The following is a 24,352-nucleotide window of genomic DNA, read 5'->3' on the forward strand; positions in this document are numbered from 1 at the left end:
GATATAGAAATACTGCTATATTTGTACATTAAAGTGACAATTTTCTGAATTATTTATGTTGGAGTATTATTGCTTTTATTTTTGTTTTTCAAGACATGGTTTCTCTATGTATGTAGCCTTGGCTATCCTAGAACTTGCTACATAGACCAGGCTGGCCTCAAACTCTCAGAGATCCACCTGCCTCTACCTCTCTTGTGCTAGGATTAAAGATGTGTGCTACCTCGCCAGCTATCCATGTTTAAGCTGAACGCTAGTGTTTGCTTTTCTTTTTTGTTTTGTTTGGGGGACTTCTTGAAACAGGACCCACTGTGTCAGCCAGGCTGGCCTCTACCACAAGTTTCTTTTGCCCTCGCCTCCGGAGTACTGGGAAGCCAAATGTGCACCACTGTCCTCGACTAGTGGGAAGTTCTCTGCTTTTCCTTTTTATTTAATATTTAGTTATTTTTAGTTTTTTAAAAATATTTTGCAGAAATACTACTTTATGCATGTCCACTATGTTATAAACGGTGGTTGTGATTCTGTTTATCTAATCCATTCTGATCAAACACATGAATAGTTTGAATAACTATGGAATCTTTAGCACTGTAGAAGCTGGCTGCACCTTCCCTGACTCTTAGAGCAGTGGTTCTCAAATGATGTGTCATGACCCCTTGGGGGTCAAACAATCGTTTCAGAGAGGTTGCCTAAGACTATTGGAAAATATATTTACATGATAATTCATAAGAGTAGCAAAAATAGACTTATGAACTAGCAATAAAAATAATTGTGTGGTTGAAGATCACCACAACATGAGGAACCGTGTTAGAGGTCTCAGCATTGGGAAGATGGGAACCGCGTTAGACGCCGCAGGATTGGGAAGATGAACCGTGTTAGAGGTCGCAGCACTTGGGAAGATGAGAACCGCGTTAGACGCCGCAGCATTGGGAAGATGAACCGTGTTAGACGCCGCAGGATTGGGAAGATGAACCGCGTTAGAGGTCGCAGCACTTGGGAAGATGAGAACCGCGTTAGACGCCGCAGCATTGGGAAGATGGGAATCGAGTTAAACGCTGCAGGATTGGGAAGATGGGAACCGCGTTAGACGCCGCAGCATTGGGAAGATGGGAATCGAGTTAAACGCTGCAGGATTGGGAAGATGGGAACCGCGTTAGACGCCGCAGCATTGGGAAGATGAACTGTGTTAGAGGTCGCAGCATTGGGAAGATGAGAACCGCGTTAGACGCCGCAGTATTGGGAAGATGAACCGTGTTAGAGGTCGCAGCACTTGGGAAGATGAGAACCGCGTTAGAGGTCGCAGCATTGGGAAGATTAGAACCACTGTCTTAGAGTCAGTCTGACTGGTTTTGTCCTCCTCTCACTAGTATAATAATCAGGTCCCAAATAGAAGCAGTGCATCAGCCAAGTCAACAGAGTACATAGAGCAAGAAAGAGACATATCCTAGGATGACATAATAAATTTTATATAAGATTTTATAATACTTTAAAGGCTAATGACATAGGCTAGTGGCTGAACAGTTATGTAATGTGGTGGCTTGATTGAGAATACGCTCCCTGTATGCCCACATGTTTGATGCTTAGCTACTAGTGAGTAGATCTGTTTGGGATGGAGTAGGCTGTGTGGCCTTGTGGGAGGAAGTGTATCCCTGTGCGTGGGCCCAGTGTCTCCCTTTTCTGCCTGCTGCATGTGGGCAGGATGTAAAGTCCTCAGGTACTGCTCCAGTGCCATGACTGCTCCCGGCCACCATGATGTCTCGACCCTCGGAAACTGTAAGCAAGCCCCTAGTTAAATGGCTTCTTTTTATAACAGTGGCCTTGTCAACTGTGGCCGTGGTGTCCTTCACAGCAACAGAACAGTAACGATGGCAACTAATAGGTTCCTCATCCTGAGTTCAGCTCCCAGTACGATGCAACCTACTAACAAAACAAAACTCAGCTATGAAGTGCCAAACCGCGGTGTGGACGGACGCTCTAGACACAGTGACTTGACATGATGGAACCCATTGTCACCTGACTGCAGCCATTGTTCATGATTCTTCTACACTGGCTTAGAATTACTACAGCTTCAAACATACAATTTACCGTCTCCAGACTTTCTTCAGAGTCAATATCATCAGTTACGGAATTCAGCAGACTCCTTAGTCAAGGGATCAGCTCACTTCCTTCACCTGGAAAGGACAGTTTTGAGATCCGGTGACCTAAACTGATGGCTGGTAGTCTTCCTGAATTACAATCCCAAGATCACAAGTCTAATTTATTTCCTTCAGTATCACAATCTGTGGGCCACACACACACCACACACACACCACACACACACACCACACACACACACACACACCACACACACACACACACTCACACACACACCACACACACACACACACCACACACACACACACTCACACACACACACCACACACACACACACCACACACACACACACACACACACCACACACACACACCACACACACACACACACACACACCACACACACACACACACACCACACACACCCACCACACACACACACCACACACACACACACACACACACCACACACACACCACACACACACACCACACACACACACACACCACACACACACACACACACACACCACACACACACACCACAGACACACACACACACACACCACACACACACCACACACCACACACACACACACACACACACACACCACACACACACACACCACACACACACCACAGACACACACACACACACACACACCACACACACACACCACAGACACACACACACACACACACACACACACCACAGACACACACCACACACACACACACACACACACACACACACACACAGGCCTGTATTTGCAGCTGTCACTCATGACTCGCTTTAAACATCCTAAGTTAAGAATTCTAAATTTCTGGCAATGCCCCCCCCCATACTGAGAACTCGTGGAGTCCTGGACACACACTGCGTCATGAAGTTCAGAACCCTTACATGTGTGACAAGCAGTAATTTCAAAATTATTGGAAATGGATTAGTCCTTGTGTCTATGTTTTGTCTTCTTCTCTCCTAGTCTTAGTCACTCTTCACTGACAGTGAACTGTGTTTCCACTTCTGCTGGCCATAACTTTTATCTTCCAGCAATCCTTGACTTGATGTCTCCAGTGAGCTAAAACGGTATTCTAAGAATACAGGTTTGTTACTGAGCAGGGTGCAGTTTCCTACTGAGTACAGAATTCTTTGCTAAAGTTTGAATATGTATGTATTTAATTAAGATTCACATGTGCACATATGCACAGCACTCTCGTGGAGGTCCGAGGGCAATCCTCAGGAGTCCTTTCCTACCACCTTGTCGGATCCAGAGATCAAACTCAGTCCTCAGGTCTTCCTGCCATCTAAAATCTCCACGGCTTTCCAAAACATTACAACTGGACGCCAGTGTCCAGACACAGAAGCCTTGGGGACACTTCACATTTGCCCCATGGCAAAGCTGTCTTTAAGTCCAGTCACTCTGGCAGTTTGTTCTCCAGTGTGAATGGAGTCGGGGTGGGGGACTCAGTCCCAGTCCCTAACACATAGATGGTTGTGGTGGGGGACTCAGTCCCAGTCCCTAACACATAGATGCCTGTGGTGGGGGACTCAGTCCCAGTCCCTAACACATAGATGGCTGTGGTGGGGGACTCAGTCCCAGTCCCTAACACATAGATGGCTGTGGTGATTTGAATGGGTATGACCTCCATAGACTGTGAATGCTTGGCCCATAGAGAGTGGCACTACTGGGAGGTGTGGTCTTGCTGGAGGAGGTGTGGCCTTGTTGGAGGAGGTGTGGTCTTGTTGGAGTAGGTATGGTTTTGTTGGAGGTGTGGCCTTGTTGAAGGAGGTGTGGCCTTGTTGGAGTGGGTGTGGTCTTATTGGAGTAGGTGTGGTCTTGTTGGAGAAAGTGAGTCTCTGTGGAAGCAGGCTTTGAAGTCTTATAAGCTCAAGTCTGGCCAGTAGGGCACACAGTCTCCTGCTACTGTGTCTGCCTGCACACTACCATGTTCCTCCATGATGACAATGGATTATCCTCTGAACTGTAAGCCAGTCCCAGTTCAATGCTGTCCTTGATGAGAGTTGCTGTGGTCATAGTGTCTCTTCACAACAGCAGAAACCCTAACTAAGACAATGGCCATCTCTATGACTGAATGACCCTTAAGGAATAAGAACTGTCTCTGTTGTCGGGGAAGAGGTGTCATTCCTATGCTTGGGTACACTTGGGGCAGTAATGAAAGACAGGAGTTAAGTCACCTGCTGACTGCATAGGGAGAATAGTTAACAGCCTTTAACAACAGTAATCAACTCACAATGATAAGAAACCGTTGTCACGTTTTTAATGAAGGGCCCTATGAAACGAGCTGACCTTGAAACCCAGCCAGAGAAGGCAAAGGCAAAGGGTACCAGCAGGCACGTTGGTCTTAGGTAAGAGCACATAAGTACTGTCACTCAGCCCTGCAAGAGACCAGCAAGGGTCTCAGTTTTTGAGGGACTCCAAATCAGGGTACCTTGCTCGTGAGTTGTCATTGGCTAAAATCTACCCTTAGCCCAGATACTCTTAAAGGTCAGCCTTCTTAAGAGGGTTCAGCAGCAAGTTTCCCTCTGGGGCACATGCAGAGGCAGAGGAGGATAGACCAGGCAGGGAAAACAAAAGCCTCAGCAGTCACCTTCTTTATCACTATGGCACACCTATAAATTATAGACATTTATTAGTCATCATTAAAGGAATAAGGAGTCTTACTATTTTCTTGCTTGGCTGCTGATTTAGCCTCTTTCCAGAACGCTTTCTTGAAGACTTCAGAAGCTGCAAAGATACAAACCTTAACTACTTGAGTTTGGTCTCCAGGACCAAACTCCCTCAAGCTGTCCTCTGACCTTGACCAGTGTGCTGAAGCACATATGCAATCAATGCACACGCGCACATGCACTACATGTGAAAAGATTAGACAAATCACATTTCCAGCAGCAAGCGTTTGTCAGGTCACCGTCTTCCCACCCCAGTCGGATTCTCTTCCAACAATGTGTTCCAAGGATCAAGCAGTCACTGCCAGCCCACGGGAGAGACAGTGCACAGCTGCAGCTACAGCTGCATTGGTGACTTCCTGCATCCTGACTGAAGGGGCTCTGATGGGCCCAAGCATGGCAAGCGTTGAGAACAGGCTTTGCCTTTTCACCGCTCTTCTTTCCCCATGCTGAAAAGCATTACGATCCTAAAGCTAGCCAGCCACCAAGGTCTAGTCCCTTATTTGGCCACTGACTCATTACTGAGACAAAACGCCAAGGCCCAACAATCAATATTCATTTGGCTAAAATATCCAATCAGGATTTACCAACTCATCCCAGCACAGACTCCCTTCCCCTACCTACCTCTCCATCTCTCCTTAAAAAGCCACTCCTGCAGAATTACCTTCTCTTGCTTGCTTGTTTGCTTGCTGCTGCTGCTGCTGCTGCTGCTGCTGTTGCTGCTGCTGTTGCTGCTGCTGCTGTTGCTTCCACCTTTGTAGCCCCACCCCCACCCTCCTGCCCACTTGCTCCTCTGGGATAAAACATCTCCTTTATGTTAAGAATTTTGTGGCTAGGTGTTTTGTACCTGTTCTGGGGCTGGCGGGGGTGGCTGGACACCTCCCTTTCACTGATAAGAGACCAATCTTACAATGGTTCCTCAATCTAGATACCTAGTTATCCCCATACCTGGCGTTCAGGTTATAACTGCTTTGTCAACTAAATGCCTTACAAATACGCCCCAGTCAGGCAGTGATGGTGTACACCTTTAATCCCATCACTCGGGAGACAGAGGCTGGCAGATCTCTGTGAGTTCGAGGCTAGCCTGGTCTACAGAGCAAGTTCCAGGACAACCACGGCTATACTAAAAAACTTTGTCTTGAAAAACCAACAAAACAAACAATAAAAAACAAATATGCACCATAGCATGTTTCCCTTTTATTCTTTTAATGGCATGTATGGAAAGTCTTAATTTTTTGAGAGACTCCAATTGACTGAGGTTTCATTTTGGGGTAATCATTTTGGTCCTCTTATTCCAAGCCCCTGAGTTGCCCTAGATAAGCATTGTTGTTGGGTTTTTGTTTTGTTTGCTGGTGGTGATAGTGGATTCTGTTGTTGTTGTCTTGAAATATGGTCTCACTATGTAGCCCTGGCTAGACTTCAACTCACTATGTAGACCAGGTTAGCTGTGAACTGACAGAGACCTGCCTGCCTCTGCCTTGTAAGTGCTGGGATTAAAAGTGTGCACTTTCACACTTCTTGTTGTGGCTTTGCCTTTCACAATTGTACCTAGAGTTCACTGAGCACTGACACTAGCTCATCTTTCATTCATGCCCACCAGCATTTACTGAAAAAAGCCGTACTGCCTGAGTTAAGTCCCCACATAGCTATTGGTTCTGTTTTTGTGCTTGTTGGGTGTTTTTTTCTTCACTTATGACAACATTGCATTAACTCAGTTGAAATCTCTCCCTACACATTAGAGGTCCTGGAAAGACTTCTTCCACACTGTTCTTTCAATGGGGCTTTGCCATTTGTGCTTATGTGAATGCTGAATTGGAGCTCCTCGGGATGGGGCACACTTTTAATCCCAGCACTCAGGAGGCAGAGGTAGATGGATCTTTGTGAGTTCAAGCCAATCTGATCTGTAGAACAAGTTCCAGGACAGCCAAGACTACACAGAGAAACCTTGTTTTGAAAAGCAAAACAAAGCAAAAACATAATATTGCATGCTAATAATAGTTTTAAAAAATAGCCTCTGCCAATCCAAAACATAACAATGTAAGACAAAGCTATTTTAAAAAGTTACTAATATGAAGTGGCAGGCTTTGTGAAAACATTTGAGTAATTTCTTCATATCGTGTTGTTCACAGCTCCTTAAATTTCATACATAAGTCTGAAGAAGTTCACAGAATATTGTTTCTTATAAAATGTTTTCCCTACATAGGGTTTTTGAATAAATATTACAGTCACATGGTCAAAAAGTGAACACATTTTCTTCTTCTGATATCCAAGTTATGTATCCTTCCAAGATATTCTGTGCTATTGAAGACAAGTTCACGTGTACTGATGAGACTCCAGTTAGGGCTACCGAGAAGGCTCACTCTTCTCTCCTGGGGTTCCATCTGCTGATGTCAGGCCCTGTGGCTTTGTCATTTGGTTGACTGAGCCCTCTTGTGGATGAAACTGAATCTTCAGGACTTCTGACAATTGGAATACATTTATATTACTACGCTCTCATAGAGGTACAATTGTAAACAGTTTTCTTTTGTGGAGAGGCGGCACACCCCTTTAATCCCAGCACTCACTCTGGAGGCAGAGACAGGTGGAACTCTGCATTTGAGGCCAGCCTGGTCTACAGAGTGAGTCCCAGGATGGCCACAGCTACACAGAGAAACCCTGTCTCAAGAAACAAAACAAACTAACCAACTAAAGCTTCTCTTTAACATGTTTTACTCACTGAATTTGCTCCCTGATGATTCCACCTGTGCCCATAATGCTTGCTGACCATTCTCTCCTTGCTTTCTCTCATTTTCCTCCTACCTCCGTCTCTCTCTCCCTCCCCCGCCTCTTTCTCACATTCATGTCTATTTGTTTTGTTTTGAGAGCCACTGAATATAACCAGGGCTATCTGTCCTTCCAAGGGTGTGGAACTGTGCAGTGAGGTTTGGGAGAGTCAGCAGTGGATACACAACTGAAGACAATGACTTCCCCTCCCAGAATCTGTTTGAGTCCAATAGTTTAGCACTGAGGGGTGCTGGCTACAAGCTTTCCCTTCCAATACTGATTGCTGATCACCCAGTCTTGTGTAATCCAAGTTATGATTTCATGAAACCCTGGGTTGCCTGGTCACATTTTTAGCTATGGAAAGCAACCAGAGATGAATGTCAGCAAAGGACTCAACCATAGCTGTGAAGGCTGTAGTTGGGGGCTGGAAGGAGAAAACTCACCACCAAAGCGGCTGGTGTGCATAGAGGTTGGCGTTCAGGCAGATAGAATGAAGAGCTGTTGTAAAGAAACCTGGTTCCGGAGCCCAGGGTTCCACATGTCCTCAGCTAGGCCACCCACGGACAGAAGGGAAGCTAAGTCACAAGCACCAATGTTATGGTTAAAGTAAAATGGCATTATTCCCCGAGTTGTGGTAGTGGGCAGCGGGCCACCAGACCACACCGCAGGTCCCCGAAGACAACTGGTCCTGAGCAGGGAGCCACACAGCAGGTGAGAGAACTCGGCAGGTCAGCCAGTCCCATGAGGAGCCATAGCCACAGCGGGTGAGAGACAGACAGATACGCACACCATGCAGGGTAAGGTTGGATACTTATTTAGTGTGTTATAGAGGGGAAAGAGAGAGGGAGAAGGGGAGCTGGGGGGAAGAGCAGAGAGAGGCAGAGAGAGAAAAAGAGAAACAGAGAGAGAGGAGGGGGAAGGGGAGAAGTGGGGAGAAGGGAGCAAAGCAGAAGTTACCTCTTCAGACAAAGAGATGGAAATGAAAGAGACTCAGACTGGAAGCAGAAGGAAGATCCTCTTGCCTCAGCAGTGGAAGAAGAGGAGGGAGTGTGTGTGGCTTGTCTCTTAAAGGGACAGAACAGACCATTACACTCCTCATCCTCTTCTTTTCTTTTTGAGACTGAGTCTTCAAATGAAGACTAGGTGGTCATGAAAGCTATGTCGGGCCAGCTTCACCTCTACCTTCTGAGTGCTGGGATTTGTGTAGAGTTCAAAGTCAGCTAGAGAGGTACTTTGTAGGAATCCACTCCTGCAAAGTCAGCTAGGGTTCCTGGATTGGTGGGGGGGGGGTCATCAAAGCTAAGGAAATGCCAGATGAAAGCAACAGAGACAGAAAACACAGGATAGAATTGGGAGGTCTGTTTGATCATGCCAAAAAGACAAACAGCTCAGAATTTATTTCAGAACTTGATTATATACAAAAGCAGAACAAAGCACAGCACAGATGGTCAGTCAGTATCTAACCAAAAGACCATTCCTGTCCTTGAGTGAGCGGTCTCCTCTCCAACGTGTGCTTGCTGCTCCGAAGCAGCCTCACTTTCTATCTTGATGTTCCTGAGGTTTGCCGTCAGCAGTATACGCTCTACTAGATAGAGTGCTCTTTTCCCAGGGGCTAAATCAGAAGTCTCTCATAGCCCTCAAGGTTATTGGAAAAAGCAGAGCAGGCAAGCTTGAACTCAAAGTCAGAATGGACTCCAGATGGAAACTGAGTCACACGTGGGCTCCTCCCACTCTCCAGCGCTAAGACCCATCCTCCCTTCTCATATGTTTTCTCTGTAGACTTCTGTTCAGGCCTGCATCCCCATTCGGAACACTCACTCTCTGCCCTAATAGCCAGTGTCTCTCCCTTTCACTCCTTTCAGCTAGCCCTCAGGGTGACACACAGCACACTGTTCTCAAGCCATTCCTGAGACCTTTTGCTCCACCTACTGTAGACAGCCACTGCCTAGCTTTCACTCTCGGTCCCATGGAATCTAGCCATTTTTGCATGCACCACTCCCCCACACCCATACCCCCTCATTATTCTTTCTTTTTTATGTAATATTTTAATTTTTTGTCTGACAATGTCATACATATTAACAATGTATCTTGATCATGTCTCCTCTCAAATCATTTCAGGTTCCCCAACAAGTGCCCCTCATACCTTTCCTGATGTCTAGGGTACGGGGATGGATTCATTTGCTCTGCCAATTAAAGAAAATGCAGGGGTGAAGTCTTACTAGAAACAGTGGGGCATCCCAAGAGAGCCATCAGATGACACCAGGGAACTCAGGCCTCCTTGTGGAGTTCTTAGCTTGATTAGCATAATTAAGGAGGGCCTCAAATGGAAGTTCAAGGGTGATGCTTTCATTTGACACAGGAAATCCAGAACAGGCAAGCCCTAAGTCTTGAAGCTGTCTGGAGGACAATGGGGAAGATAAGCATAAAGGTCAGCCACTGACAGCAGTCACAGTGCAGGGAGGGAGTCCAGGCCATTAATCTAGTCGTTTAAAAGCATAATGGAAAGAGAAAAAGCCCAATTCTGCCCTTCTGAAGCTTTAGGTACAGACCCAGCAGTATCTCAGGGCAATTCTGCTCTTAGTGTAAAGCCTGGCAGCTGAGATTGAAAGGTATCCTGGCAGTTGGGAGTCAAGGAATACCATAAAGCCACTGTAAGCATAGCAACTTACATCTCTGCTCCTGGGAGAGGTGCCCCCAATGTAACAACTCTGCTCTGGTAGGGGAAGTTTTCCCCAGCGAAGTTGTTACAGCTCTGCTCTGCTCTGCCCTGCACAAGAGAAGTGTTACAACTATGCTCTAGCAAAAGTGTTATAGCTGGGCTCCGCTCCAGTGAAAATGTCACACCACACAATAAACCTCACTCCAGAGATTTATTGAGAAGGAAGAGTCCAAGAGGGTGGCTCCCTTGGGTGAGAAACATCAGGGTGCAGATCTTATATAGAATTTATTGGAGGAGGAGAACTTTTCTGGGTGGCTTGGGTGTAATGGAAAAAGTAAAATGCTGCAGACCCCTGAGTGGCTCCAGTGGGCAGTGGGTCATGAGACCATGCTGCAGGTCCCCGGAGTGGTGGCAGGCAGTGGGCAGTGGGTCCAGAGAGCAGCCAATCTCAGGCAAGGATAGCGCAGTTCACAAGTGGCTGCAGTGGGCCATGAGGGGCAGCGAGTCCCAGGCAGAGAGCCGCATGGTAGGTGAGAAATTGAGATGGATAGACACACCACAAGATCACACTGCAAGTCTCCGAAGGCAGTGGTCCCAGGCAAAGAGCCACATGGTGGGTGAGAGACAGAAACATGGATAGGCACGCCATGCAGAGTAAAGTTGGATATTTATTTAGTGGGTTATAGAAGGGAAGGGAAGAAGAGGGAAGAGAGGTAGAGAGAGAGAGAGAGAGAGAGAGAGAGAGAGAGAGAGAGAGAGAGAGAGAAACAGAAGAGGAAAGGAGAGAAGTGGGGAGAAGGGAGAGACAGAAACTTCCTCTGAGAGTAGAGGAAGGAGGGACTCAGGCTAGAAGCTGAAGATTAGCATGCCTTGGCAAACAGGGGAGGGAGTGGGTGTGGCTTGTCTCTTAAAGGGACAGAGCAGACCATTACATTGGGATTGATGGATTTTTGTGGTCTGATTCTGGGATAAGCTTGGGGATTGGTGGAATTCTGTGCTTAATGGGATTGGTGGGATTCTGCAGCCTGACTCTGGGGCAAGCTCAGAGATTGGTGGGATGTTAAGCCCTGGTTCTGAAATAAAGTCAGGGACAGTGTTATTTTTCCTTGGCCCTTTTTGTAATAGTCTGTCCTGTCCCTTTAAGAGACAAGCCCCATCCACTCCCTCCGAGGCCAGTGGATCTTCCTTCCACTTCAAGTCTGAGTTCCTTTTTTCCCCATATCTCTCCTGAAGAGATAGCTGCCGTGGCTCCTACCCACTCCCCCCTCCTCTCCTCCTTCTTCTTCTCCTCCTCCTCCTCCTCCTCCTCCTCTTCTCCTCTTCTTCTTCTTCTTCTTCTTCTTCTTCTTCTTCTTCTTCTTCTTCTTCTTCTTCTTCTTCTTCTTCTTCTTCTTCTTCTCTCTCTCTGTTTCTCTCTCTGTGTTTTTCTCTCTCTCTCTGTTTCTCTCTCTCTGTTTCTCTCTCTCCTTCCCCCTTCTCCCCATCCCCCTTTCCCTTTTCCCTCCATAACCTACTAAATAAATATCCAAACTCACTCTGCATGACATATGGTTGTAAGAGACACCAGATATTTCCATACCACAAACACTGGACAGGAACAAAGAGACCAGCTATGCCAGAATGTGACTAGCACCCAGCTTTCTCAGATTTCCCACACCCTTGAAGATGATGTCCACAAATAAGCAGGAAGCAGTCTTGAGAATCTGTCATCCCAATTCCTTTAATCTGTTGTGCCTAAACTTGCTTTTTTATTATAAAAAAAAAAGATGGGATTGTAATGGTCTGTCCTGTTCCTTTAAGAGACAAGCCCCACCTACTTCTCCTGAGGCAAGTGGACCTTCCTTCCGCTTCCAGCCTGAGTTCCTTTTTTTCCCATCCCTCTCTTGAAGAGGTAGCTGCTGCGGTGGCTCCTCTCTTCTCCCCTATCTCTCCCTCTGCTTTTCTTTCTCTCTCGTTCTGCCTCTCCTCTTCCCCCTTCTTCCTTCTCCCCTTTCCTCATCCCTTCTGTAACCCACTAAATAAATGTTCAACCTCACTCTGCATGGTGTGCCTATCCATCTCTGTCTCTCACCTGCTGTGTGACTCCCTGCTGGGGACCCACCACCCCTCATGGTCTGCTGGTCACTCAGGGAACTGCAGCATTTTATCTAAACCATAACACTTTTCACCCTATACATAGGAACTGAAATTGGGCACAGGAATTCTGGGAAGGAAAAGTACATTATTTTAAGGGGAGCCTTGTTTCCTAAGGGTGGTTCTTTAGCTAGGGGCATGATTAGCCTTGTGGGATTCACACTTGGGCTTATCTCTACTTAGAGGTAGATGCATTTCTCCTCCTCCACTTTTACAAAATAACTCCTTCAAACTTATCAGTGCAGCCTTGGGGATGGACAAGCTACCTGTGGCCACACTTGCCTGCCCAGACAGCCATCAACCATGAGGGTGGAGCCTCGGGAGCCCTTTCCCCAACTGTGTTGATTTACTACCACCTAGACTGATTCTTTGTCCAATGTATATAATTAAGACATAAAATTGAAAACATTTAAATAAAAATAAAACTTTTAGCGGGGTGGTGGTGACGTGCTTAATCCCAGCACTTGGGAGGCAGAGGCAGGCAGATCACTGTGAGTTCAAGGCCAGTCTGATCTACAGATTAGTTCCAGGACAGCCAGGGCTACATAGAGAAACTCTGTCTCAAAAAACCAAAAAGAAAAAGAAAACAAAAACAAAACAACAACAACAAAATACCCCCAAATCTTCTATAATAGGCCATATTGTGCTGTTTAGGAAAGAATGGCCCCATCCAAACCAAAACACTGAGAAAAAGAGCATTTAAAGAAGGATGAAGGGGAAAAAGTCACTCATCCTTAACAAAGCATTTACTTCCTTTGAACCAGAAGTGTTCTACTAGTGAGGATTCTTTAAAGAGCTGTTGATTTGGAAGTGTCTCTGGGATGCTTCCAGAAGGGACCTTTTGTGGTGCCCTTGGGAGTGGGTTGGGGAAGTTTTCTTTCTTCACTACATATGAGATTCCTACACCTCGGTTCGGCAACAACCTTCTTGGCGAGATCTTGCCATAGCTGACTGATTATGGAGACCTCAAATATGTTCTCCCAGAAAAAGTTTTCTGGGAAATTGTCTCTTGGGACAATTTCCAAGAATTATATATATGACAATCCAATTCAGGCATCAAAATATTGAGGTTTATTAGGGTGCCAGACCCCTGAACCTCTCAGGACCCAGAAGGAATGCTATACCAGGCAAAACCCGGATAAATGGGATCTGAGGGTGAAAGGAATGAATCGGCTCATACAAGTCTTCTCACCATGTCACATTTCTTCTTCCAATGTCCTCCCAACGCTCTCTTGATGTCCTCCCCAACGCTCTCTGCCCCTGCTGATTTGGCATAAGTTCCCAGATATGTAAGTCATTGACGTGTCAGAGACTTAACTTCGAATTGTCATCCTTGGCAGTCTAAGATTTTAGGGATCTTGACTCAGGACAAACTGGGATTTGTGGTTTTGACACTGAAAAGAATTTCAGGAGTGGCCTAGATGGCAAGGATATTTCAATAGCCTCGAGGGTGAGGAGATGTCTATGCAGAGAAAGTAGTCGCCTGAGGCCCTGCTGCCAGTGCCACCAGCTGAGCCCATCACCCTGCTGGTCTGATCCTCTGCAAGCCTGAGTCAAATAACTTCTACCTCCCTTATACTGAGTCTTGGCATTGATGTGGGAGGAGCCATGAGCAAAGAACTCCAAAGCTATGCTGGCTTCTGGTCAACTGTGATTGGTGCATGGCTCCGTGACCTCACAAGGGACCATTGTGATGAATGAGAGAGACCCACCTATATTAGGCACCACCTGGGCCTAGACCTTGTTCTTAGGCTGCAGTGAAACCGTTGGTTGGCTGCAGAGGACTTGACTGAAAACTGTGATTTTTATAGATTTTGAATTTTATTGTGCATCTTTGGAAGTGAACATCTGTGATCACCACTGACCTGAACATCGTGAGTGTGCCTCCCAGTGGGGGCGGGTTTGTGCCTGAATTTTGACTGACTTTGTTTAGATTTAGTTCATGCCTGCTTCAGTTTATTTCCTCATCAACCATTTTCTGTTATTCTCTATACATTCATCTTTGACATTTCATACATTGGTTTATTTCTCTACCTAACTTTTGTTAAGTTAGCTGTAAAAGATAAGGGATTTGGTCGTGCACTCGGAGCATACCCACCTGCCTTGTTACTTTCCCCGCCATTTCCCTGTGGTTATAAATTCCCTTACCACGTTAAGACTCTTCTCCTGCCCACCACGCCACTCATTAAACAGAACACGCTCTGGATAGTTTGAGGGACGACAGTTTCCTGGTGGCCTCGCAATGGCTCAGACAGGCCATCATCCTTTCAGTGCCCACAACTGCGAGTTTAAGGGAAAGGAACTGAGTGTCCTGAGGGTGGAGAGGAAGAGGGCTGCAGTAGTTGGAGTCATCAGAGAATTTGAGGGTCTGAGTGAAAGGGACCTTGAAGAAGCCTGTGTGTTCACTATCTAGTCCATAGCCTGTCTCTAACACAGGTTAGCCCAAAGCCACCTGAGTCCACTCTTTTTTTTTTGAAAGTAATTTTATTAAATTATAAAAGTTTCCATTTCCGCCCCTCCTCCCAACACCCTCACACTCCCCCCACTCTCTCTCCTCCTCCCTCTTCGTCCTTAAGGGCAGTCAGGGTTTCCTGCCCCTGAATCCACTCTTGTTGTTACTGCTGCTGTTATTAAAGTCCAAATGTCCTCAAGGTTTGTGTGGGAGAGGTTTCACACCTGGTCTCTAACACGGGGTTCTGTTCTGAACATTGTAATGCCCCATGGTGGTGGAACCCAGCAGGGGGAATTGAGTCATTAGAGGCAACAGGACATGACAAAGCCATGTAAGCAGCTGCTTCAGACCCATCTTCCCAAGTCCCCAGACATGGATTCCCTGTCCTCTGAGAGTCTGAGCCATAGCACAACCTATGGAACAAATGTTGCTGCTTCTCAGGGAATTGGTCATGGCAGTGAGAAAACCAATGCAGTCCTGGGAGACAGAAGGTGAAGTGGGTTTTCTTTCTTTCTTTTTTTTTTTTTGTGGTTGTAAATAGCTGTGATTGGTTCATTTCCAGCATGACCTCACTGAAGTCATTATGAGTTGTAGACTCTGCCCACATGAGGCTCTGGCTGGGGCTGGGGCTTCTTGCTCTGCAGAGAAACTGTATGTAGCTTGGTTAGCTGAAGAGTTGTTGAACTAATACTTGATTCACATAAACCTTGATATTACTGATCTACGAAAACCGACGCTGTTCATTTGCTTTGACATCCAAACAGTGAGTTTGTTTCCCAGTTTTCTGGTTTTGATTTCTGTCACTGAGGTGGTTCTTGACTTAATTTGTGCTTTTCATTCAGTTTCTCTTTACTAGTCCTGTATATCTATTCTTTAGCATGATTCCTTGACATTCTTTAAATTTAATACTTCTGGTTTTCAAAGTTTATTAGTATGGACAAGCTTTAAAGCCATCTCTTTCATCCCCGTGTGAAGATTTATCACATCTACCTGTGCCATCTTTTATCTCACAGATCCTTTGGAGCACTTAAATGCCCATCTACCCTGGTAGCTATCTTCCACACTTGCTATGTTGCACCCCAACACCCGGCAAAAAAGACCAAAAACATGTCATGTGTACCATGAGGTACAGTCCATTTCATCACAGCATCCCAGTGTCGGGGAGGGCTAGCATCCTTTAAATGACAGTCTATATGAGTTTTAGATAAAGGAACTGAAGGTGCAAAGTGTGGAGACGATGTCTGTAGTCATCAGAATACTTGGAGAACTTTAACATCCTAGTGCAAAGGGCATTGGGGAAAACAATAGGTTCATTCTCTAACTACTCCATATCCATGTCCCTAGCAAAGGTCAGCACAGAGTTGCTGAGTCTGTCCACCTTGTTACTATATCACTTGTTACCTTGTTACTGTGATACCTGATTACTATGTTCTTAAAGTCAAAGTGTCCTGCTCAGGTTTGATAGGGAGGTACTCACACCTTCTCATGTGTCTGAATGCCTGGGATCTAGCAGGAGGTGCAGTTTGATGCAGTTTGGGGAAGTCATAAAAGCCCAGGGCATCAGGAGCAATTGAGTGACTGGATGCACCAGGGACCAGCCAAAGTCATGTATCCAACTGCTTTAGATCTATCTTCCCAAGTCCCCAGCTCCTCATCTGCCATCCCTCCCTGGCCCCTGAGAACCTGAGAGAGGGTTTCCCTTTGTCATTTAAGCTGTATTTTGTTGGGGATTTGCTCACAGTCTTGACAAAAGTTATGTAGTCCCTGGAGCAGGGTAGAGAATCATCTTTTGGTCTTTTTGCTGTTACTGGTCCATTCCTTACTGTGACATCACAAAAGGCCTTTGTGAGAAGTTATCAAAATCTCTTCTTATAAAGCCCTGCTGCAGACTGCGGTTTGTCTTGATGCTGCAGAGAAACTCTTGTTGGACAGAGAGCAGCCAGACTTCTATACTTGACCTCATAAACTGGAATCTCCTAATCTCTTGAACCTTGACATTGGGAGATTTCCTCTTTGTTGGCTGGATTCTGTGTTCAGTTGTTATTTTTGATACATACACGCAGTGCTTTTTGTTGAGGCACAGATTTCTGCTTATGTGTTCATTTTGCTTAATTGTTCCATTTAAATATTTTTTGCCACATTTTACTTTGGTTTCATTTTTTCTTATTTTAAACCTTATCTGTATGAAATAAGGAATACTTCTATAGATGTATACAATGACCTGGGATCCTTTTCATCTGCTCTGTGACATTACAGCTGCCCCTGGTGTGTGCCCCAAAGTCCCCCATTTCAACTAAGGTTTGAGCTACTTATCCACAGCTCTATTCACCATTTCTCTGGAACTGGGAGGAGGGTTTTGCAGTACGAACCTCATGTCTATTTCTTCTTCAGAGAATGACAATAGTTGATGTTTTCGTGGCTAAGTATGGACCTCTTCACTTGATCTCCTTACATGCTTGTTAGTTTCCCCATAGAATTGTCCTAGGATTCCCTGTTGAACTCTCTGTGAATAGGAAACATCCTAGCTGTCATGGATTGTTTGAATTTGTGTGAAGAAGCAAGGAATCTGATAACAGATGTACAAGTGGATATTGGTCAAGGACACTGGAGTACACTTAATCCTCTGTGTGTGTGTGTGTGTGTGTGTGTGTGTGTGTGTGTGTTGTGGTTGTTGTTGTTGTGGGTTCAGCCTCAGGGTTATTCTGGCTTTCAAGACTATATTTGCAATGACCTTTCTTCTTCTCTTTTTGATGCTTCCCGGGGAGCACTGGTCTCCATTGTCAGGAAAGACCCATCATGCACTCTGTTGGTCCTGGGATGTCCTTGCTAACAGAAGTTCTGTTTCTCTTTCCATTTCATCCCTAAATTGATCACATTGTTTTATAACATCTGGAATTGATCCTCATGCCCGGGGTGGATTAGTTGGAAGGCAACAAGTGCTATGTAGGTGTAATAACATCTTATCAATGTTAGTGTCTCTTATATGATTCAAGAAATCTCTTGCTTACAGGAGTATCAACTCTCTAGAGTCAGTTCACATCACACACACGCAGGGCTCCCTAGGTCCTACTTGTCCTTCCTTCATACTTTATGTCTTGTCTCACATTTCAAGAGTTTGAATCTTCTCTCTGGGTGATGCAGGTCAAGGGTTTGTCAGACTTCATTCTTTCAAATCACCAGATCCTTGTTTCTTTGGTCTCTGATTCAAACTCTAAGAGACCACTTATTGCGTCTCTGCTCTTTCTTATGCTTTCTCATAATTGCTTTGGGGTTTGGATTGACATTTATTTTCTTTTTTACCTCTGACCCTAAGATGTGTCATTAGGAGGTTTGAGGTAGCTAATTTTTTGATGACTTTCATGATTTAGACATTTGGAGCAATAACTTCTCTACTAGACCGCTTTTGTCTTTTTCCTTCTAGGATCTTGTGGTGGTCCCATCCCCCACCTTAAGGGTGGGGGTCATGGAGGAGGAAAGTGGAATACTGTGGCATAAGAGCTGGCCGGTTTTGTCGGCCTCAAAGATTTATTCTGAGGAGATGGAGAGTACTAACTCGAATGAAACTAATCTTGACAGTGAGTCAGAGGAGGACTACTTCTCCTGCATGGAGGATTTAGACATGGAGGATGACAGCGGAGAGGCTGAGGTGCAGGAGAAGGGCAGCATCACCATCCATCGTGATCCCCCAAGTCACACTGAAGACCCTGAGGTCATGAAGGGCACTGGCCTCAGCAGGGAGAATGAGGGTACCATAGGTGATGGCCCAAGAGAAGGCATAAAAATTGATGTAACAGATTGTGATCCCTTGAGCCAGAGTGAAGTCCCTGAGGTGACCGAGGGCACTGGCCCCGGCAGGGATATTGAGAACACCACTGGCCATGGCCCAAGCCGGGACATAGATATTAATGTAACCTATTGTGATCCCCTGAGCCACAGGGAAGACCCTGACATCACCAGGGGCACTAGTCCCGGCAGGGATACTGAGAACACCCTAGGCCATGGCCCAAGCAAAGACATAGAAACGGATATAACATATTGTGATCCCCTGAGCCACAGGGAAGACCCTGAGGTGACTGAGGGCACTGGCCCCAGCAGGGATATTGAGAACACCACTGGCCATGGCCCAAGCCGGGACATAGATATTAATGTAACCTATTGTGATCCCCTGAGCCACAGGGAAGACCCTGACATCACCAGGGGCACTGGTCCCGGCAGGGATACTGAGAACACCCTAGGCCATGGCCCAAGCAAAGACATAGAAATGGATATAACCTATTGTGATCCCCTGAGCCACAGGGAAGACCCTGAGGTGACTGAGGGCACTGGTCCCAACAGGGATATTGAGAACACCACTGGCCATGGCCCAAGCAAAGACATAGAAACGGATATAACCAATCGTGATCCCCTGAGCCATAGTGAAGACCCCGACGTCACCAGGGGCACTGGCCTCAGCAGGGAGAATGAGGGCACCATAGGTGATGGCCCAAGCCAGGGCACAGAGAATGATGTAACATTTGGTGGTCCTGTGCCCCCATGTCTATATCCCAAAGTCATCATTATCCCTGGCCCCCCCTGGGAGAGTGAGGAGTCCCTGCACCCTCTCCTGAGCCAGAGGGAGGAATATGAAGAATCCGTGGGCAGCCCGCCTAGCTCAAATGTGGACCGTGAAGACAACTTGCATGCTGAAAACCAGAACCCTGACAGAAAGAAGAGATGGCGCCTTAAAGGGGTGAGGAGGCAAATCCGTCGTCTGTGCTGCTGTTTCTTCTGTTGCCTCCTCACCCCAACGGAAGGAGCCCCAACCCCCAGGTGAGGGACAGGGAGAGGTGGGAAATGGAGTCCCAGTGAGACCGGGTAGACAAGCCCAGTGATTTCTTGTGTATTTGATCTTGGCTTTTGCCAAGGATATGCTGCACCAGTTATAGGACATGAACCCTAATATCTGTGACCCTAGAAGGAGCTTTCCCACTCTACCCCTTTATATGGATTTGGGGGAAGTTGAGCCTGAAGCAGAGAAGCAGAGGATGCAACCAGGGGCAGCGGAGGGAAGGAGAGGGGTTTGGGCTTTGGGAAGGGAGATCAGGTTAGGCAAGAGGAATCATGTAGAGAGCTGTGGGACAACAGGCTAGCCCAGTGGTGAGTCCTGCCTGTGTCAGAGTCACTAACAGAGTCCTTTGCTTGTGTCTCCTTTCAAGGTCTGAAGAACAGGCCTGGGGCCATGGTTCGTAAACCATGGCTGCTGTTCGGCCTGGTGTGGCCTACCAGCCACAAGAGGGGGCCAGGCCGGAACAGAACATTTGAGAGCCATATACCTGAAGTCATCACGCCTTGTGACACAAGGCTAGCTCTCTATCCCTCCTCTCCCTGCAGTGGGAGCTGTTAGCTCCCGCAAGGTAAGCTCATACTTGTCCCAGCACTATGGCTGGACACAGAAGTCAGACACACGGCCACCCTGTTTTAAAAAGCCAGCCGTCCGACTTCTGCAATCCACGTTATGCAACTTCATGTTCCACACGATATGGGGTCTTCATCAAATCATCCCATAATTTTTGAAGATCCTTATTGATAAACAGCTGTAAAGAACTCCATGTACAGGGCAGAGAGGAGGAGAGGGGTCTGTGGGACAAGGCAAGAGAGAAGAAAATCAGTAAGACAGTGAGGGGGACAGGGCATGATGCTGGGGAAGGGGAGGGGTCTGCCCATAGGAAATTCCAGTTCCAGTCAGGCAGCAGAGAAAAAAGAGATGAGCAGGTAGGGCAGGAACAGGGACCGTGGGCGGGCTGATCAGGAGAAACTCCCTGGAGAAGAGATATATGGGGTGCAGGGCATGGGTTCCCGGGAGCAGAAGACCATGTCTCCCTAGGTTCAGGCCAATCCCTTCCCAGGAGCCTCCTCTTCCTGCTCTATCCAACCACAGGCTGATCTGGTAGCGTCTACGTCCTTTTCTTCACAGCCTCCTGCCACCAGGGTCCATGCTGCCCTTCCCATGTTCCAGAAGTTTAGAAACTGTGGTAGTATTTTTATCCCAGTGAATGATTCTTTCCCTCTGATTGACTAAAATTACAGGACTTTTTTGGGTACTGTGAAAAGGTAACTAGGACTTGAGAGGACTGTGGAACATCACTGCTGGACAAGGCCTGTGTCCTTGGCCGGCTTTGTGTCCAGTGATGACATCCAGAGTCTAGATTGGGGAAAACAGTCACTGTCATGGAGCTACAAGGTATCAGCCAGTGTTATTGTGTACATTCTTGCTGAGTGAGGTGTCTGCAGAATCCTCATGGTCACCATGCAGGTTGTGAACAGCTCTGTGTCAGTGAGAGCTTCCCAGCTGACAGGGAATCCAGGGTTCTTGTCTGAGGTGATTATTTGGATCAGTAGTTCTCAATATTCCTAATGCTGCAACCTTTTAATACAGTTCCTTATGTTGTGGAGACCCCCCAAAAAACAGTTACCTTTGCTCCTGTTTCTGATCTTAGGTGAGCCTGTGAAAGGCTCATTCAATCCCTAAGGAGGTTGAGACCCACAGATTGAGAAGCGCTGAAGTGATGAATTAGTTTGAGTTCTCTGAATGTCTCTGTGTGGAAGATGAGTTTCTGAAGCCTGATCTTAACGGAATCCACCAATGAATCGGGCTTTATGTCTGCTGAGAATGCTGGCATTGGTTTTTCTGAATGTGGGTGTTGCATCAGCTTAGCAAACAGCAATCTACGTCCTCAGCCACCGCATAGCACAGCTTGCACACACAGTCTCTGTGGCAGCCTACAGTGCCGAACTCTAGTGTTGATGGGGCAGTGGGTCAGCAGGTCATCCTGAGGAGGGCTTGATACTTGTCTCCCTGTGTCATGAATCATTTGCCAGATACCCTAGGCCCTTTGAGATAGGACCTTGGTGCAGACAGATACCTATTCTAGCATTCACTTACTGAATTTGCCCATTCTGCTGTCAAAGCACTGTGGCCAAGGCCACTTAAGTGAGAAATCATGTTATTTAGGGGTCCACAGTTGCAGAGGGGGACAGGACATGACCATCCTGATGGGAATTTAGCAATAGGAAGACAGTCATGGCATTGGAGCTGGAGGTGATAGCTGACACTGATTCTCAAGCGACACACACAGACAGACAGACAGACAGAGAGAGAGAGAAAGAGAGAGAGAGAGAGAGAGGGGGGGGGGGAAGGAGAGAGAGAGGAGAGAATGAATGGGTTTGGCTGTAGAATCCCTAAAGCTCTGTGACCCCTACTGACACTTCCTCCTTCCAGGCCATACCTCCTGTTCCATATCCAAACATGTTCATCCACGGGGGCCATTCTCATTCAACCTAAGCCACATATTAACCAGGATGGGGAGAGGAAACACTCTTGGGTGGCATCGCCCTGAGTTCTGACTGTCGCTGTCCCCACTTTTCAGCTCTCCTTGCTCTCTCAGAGAGCAGAAGACACCACTGTCTCTCTTGAAAGTTGCAAACCTGCACTTCCATACAGATGTCTGGAAGACAGAAGAGACCCTTGCACTCCAGTTTTATCTGCAATGAAGATTCTTTAGTGGAGCCCCTCACCTAGAGGAGCCTTGTTTGGTTCTTTGCACCCAGTTGGATTTTGGAACTACCTCACACGGTCAGAATGGGCTAGATAGTCTCAGAAAAAGAACAACAGGCACACCCCTCAATCCTCATTGGGAGACACAACATACAAAACCATCAGTGATCTGCCTTATGTGACAACGGAAGTCTGACCACAGTGGCAGCCCGTCAACCAACCCATGCCACAGCCTCTCTGCCAACTTGCTGAAAAAGGTGGGGCATTCAGCGTTAGTGTCTTCCTTCCCCTGACTATCAGACATAGTAGTCATTGTGAACACAAGTCCTGGACCAGCACAGGGCATCATGGAGTTTAGGGAGTGCCCTGTCAATCAGCTCCTGGTGTTGGGAAAGCCATCTAATCAAGCAAAGGATGATCTTCACAGCTTTCTCATGAGCCTTTGGAAAGCAGGGGGAATAGCAAACTCTGTGTGACTCTGACATCATGATCTGTCTCCTGTCATGGTGAAGCTGAATGGGGGGCAGGTGGGCAGGTGGCCAGAGAATTCAGGCTGAGCACCATGGAAGGTTAGAATGGGACACACATGTCTGGTCAGCTCTCCCCAAGCAAAGGCTGTCTAGCCAGGGACAATGTGAAAGAAATCTGTCCTTGACAGACAAGGTTACAGAATCCATTAGGGACACCATGCAATAAAGCCAGGCCACTTCCTTTCAAGGTCTCGAGGGCACCAGCCTCATTTGCCCTTCAGTCTTACCTCAGGAAAGCATGTGGTGGCTTCTCTGCCCCTTTCAGACAGCAAATCCACACCGCTCATTTTCACACAAGTCAAGAAACCTTTTTGTTGTTCTTGTTGTTTTTGTTTTTGCTTTTTAGCCAAACTTCCTGATCCCCAGGCTGCTCACCATGGCAGGAAATGAATAATAGCCTTTGGTCTTCCTTATCTTGCAGGCACTTGTGAACACATCCAACCACAAGCTTTTCTTGCTTTCCATACAGTGCTCCAACAGGGGATTGACCACCACACAGGGTCAATTATTCCTGAGAGATATCATGAGATGAGAACGTAGCCATCAAATTGCCCTCCTAGTGACAGGAATAACTCACTCCACCAAGTGCTCGCTCTTCAAACGTGAGGGCGTGGGCTCAGAACCAGCTGCCACATAAAAGCCTTGAAGGCCAGTGGGAGCGCATCATCCTACCTCTATGGAGGTGGAAGGGAGAAGTCCCCTTTTCATCCTTGTACAGGTGATCTAGAGTTACTGAGAAGTCACAGGTTCAAGGAGAGTGTCTCAGGAAGCAAGGTAAGTATGACACTTGAGACCCTCCTACTCACACAGGAGTGGACACAGGCAGTGTTACAGAAGACACATATGAACCCACACACATACAAAAGTTGGAAGGCCTGAAGAAAAGGGAATAGAAAGAAACATGAGTGAAGGCTTCATCTTTCATAAATGATTGTTCTTATGTGTGGGATCGATTTCTCAACCTGCAATAACTGTGATTTTGTTCACAGCATTCTAGCGAAAGGTTCCTGCATAATTGTGGTTTCAACTTCATTTTTTGTCTCCTCAGATAAGTCTGCTGAATATCACGGGTCACTTGAACCTATGAAGACCAGCGTGGTAACCTGTTGTAAGCTGCCTCTGTGGGACGGCAACAGAATGGCATCCTTAGCTCTGTGTGGAAGCCTTTCCCACTGTTACTTTTTACTTGATGTTGGCACATCAGGACTATGTTCCACATTTTACAGGCCTGACACAGAATTTTTCCGTTTACTATTTCATTATTCAATAAATAAATTCCTGTTTATTATTTACTTTATTAAATGTTGACTTGATTTTTATCGTGACCCATGGGGCAATATTATGCAGGCCATGATATTGTAATAGCAGCATAATTTATATATAGAAAAAAGTTGACTTTGAAAATCCAGATTTTTGTATACATAAAACACAGCCCTTTCTTTTCCTACTGAGAGCAGCACTGTGCACTCCGGAAAACTTTTCCCCACTACGGAACTCCACAGTTGGCAGCTC

At 46.6% G+C, this 24,352-nt stretch overlaps 1 protein-coding gene and 1 long non-coding RNA gene across 3 annotated transcripts; one reads left to right on the forward strand and one right to left on the reverse strand.

The window, feature by feature from the left end:
• Nucleotides 1-5,958: 5,958 nt before the first annotated feature.
• On the reverse strand, nt 5,959-8,454 carry LOC148118411 (uncharacterized). The gene is made up of 2 exons (XR_015735962.1): nt 7,976-8,454; nt 5,959-7,228 (listed from the first exon to the last, which is right to left on the reverse strand). It is a non-coding gene; the product is annotated as an uncharacterized LOC148118411 (long non-coding RNA).
• A 5,628-nt stretch (nt 8,455-14,082) lies between these two features.
• Nucleotides 14,083-24,132, forward strand: LOC148118412 (uncharacterized). 2 transcript variants are annotated; one of them, XM_087900358.1, is made up of 5 exons: nt 14,083-14,198; nt 18,198-19,585; nt 19,972-20,169; nt 22,183-22,567; nt 23,889-24,132. In XM_087900358.1, the coding sequence occupies exons 2-3, from the start codon at nt 18,240-18,242 to the stop codon at nt 20,003-20,005; spliced, it is 1,380 nt and encodes a 459-aa protein (XP_087756484.1). In that variant the 5' UTR covers nt 14,083-14,198; nt 18,198-18,239; the 3' UTR covers nt 20,006-20,169; nt 22,183-22,567; nt 23,889-24,132. The 2 variants fall into 2 exon arrangements, with proteins under 2 accessions (XP_087756484.1, XP_087756485.1); XM_087900359.1 differs by lacking the exon at nt 14,083-14,198 and adding an exon at nt 14,210-15,539.
• The last annotated feature ends 220 nt before the right edge of the window (nt 24,133-24,352 follow it).

The sequence above is a fragment of the Myodes glareolus genome, chromosome 22 (assembly GCF_982192425.1).
Source record: "Myodes glareolus chromosome 22, mMyoGla1.1, whole genome shotgun sequence".
NCBI lineage: Eukaryota > Metazoa > Chordata > Mammalia > Rodentia > Cricetidae > Myodes > Myodes glareolus.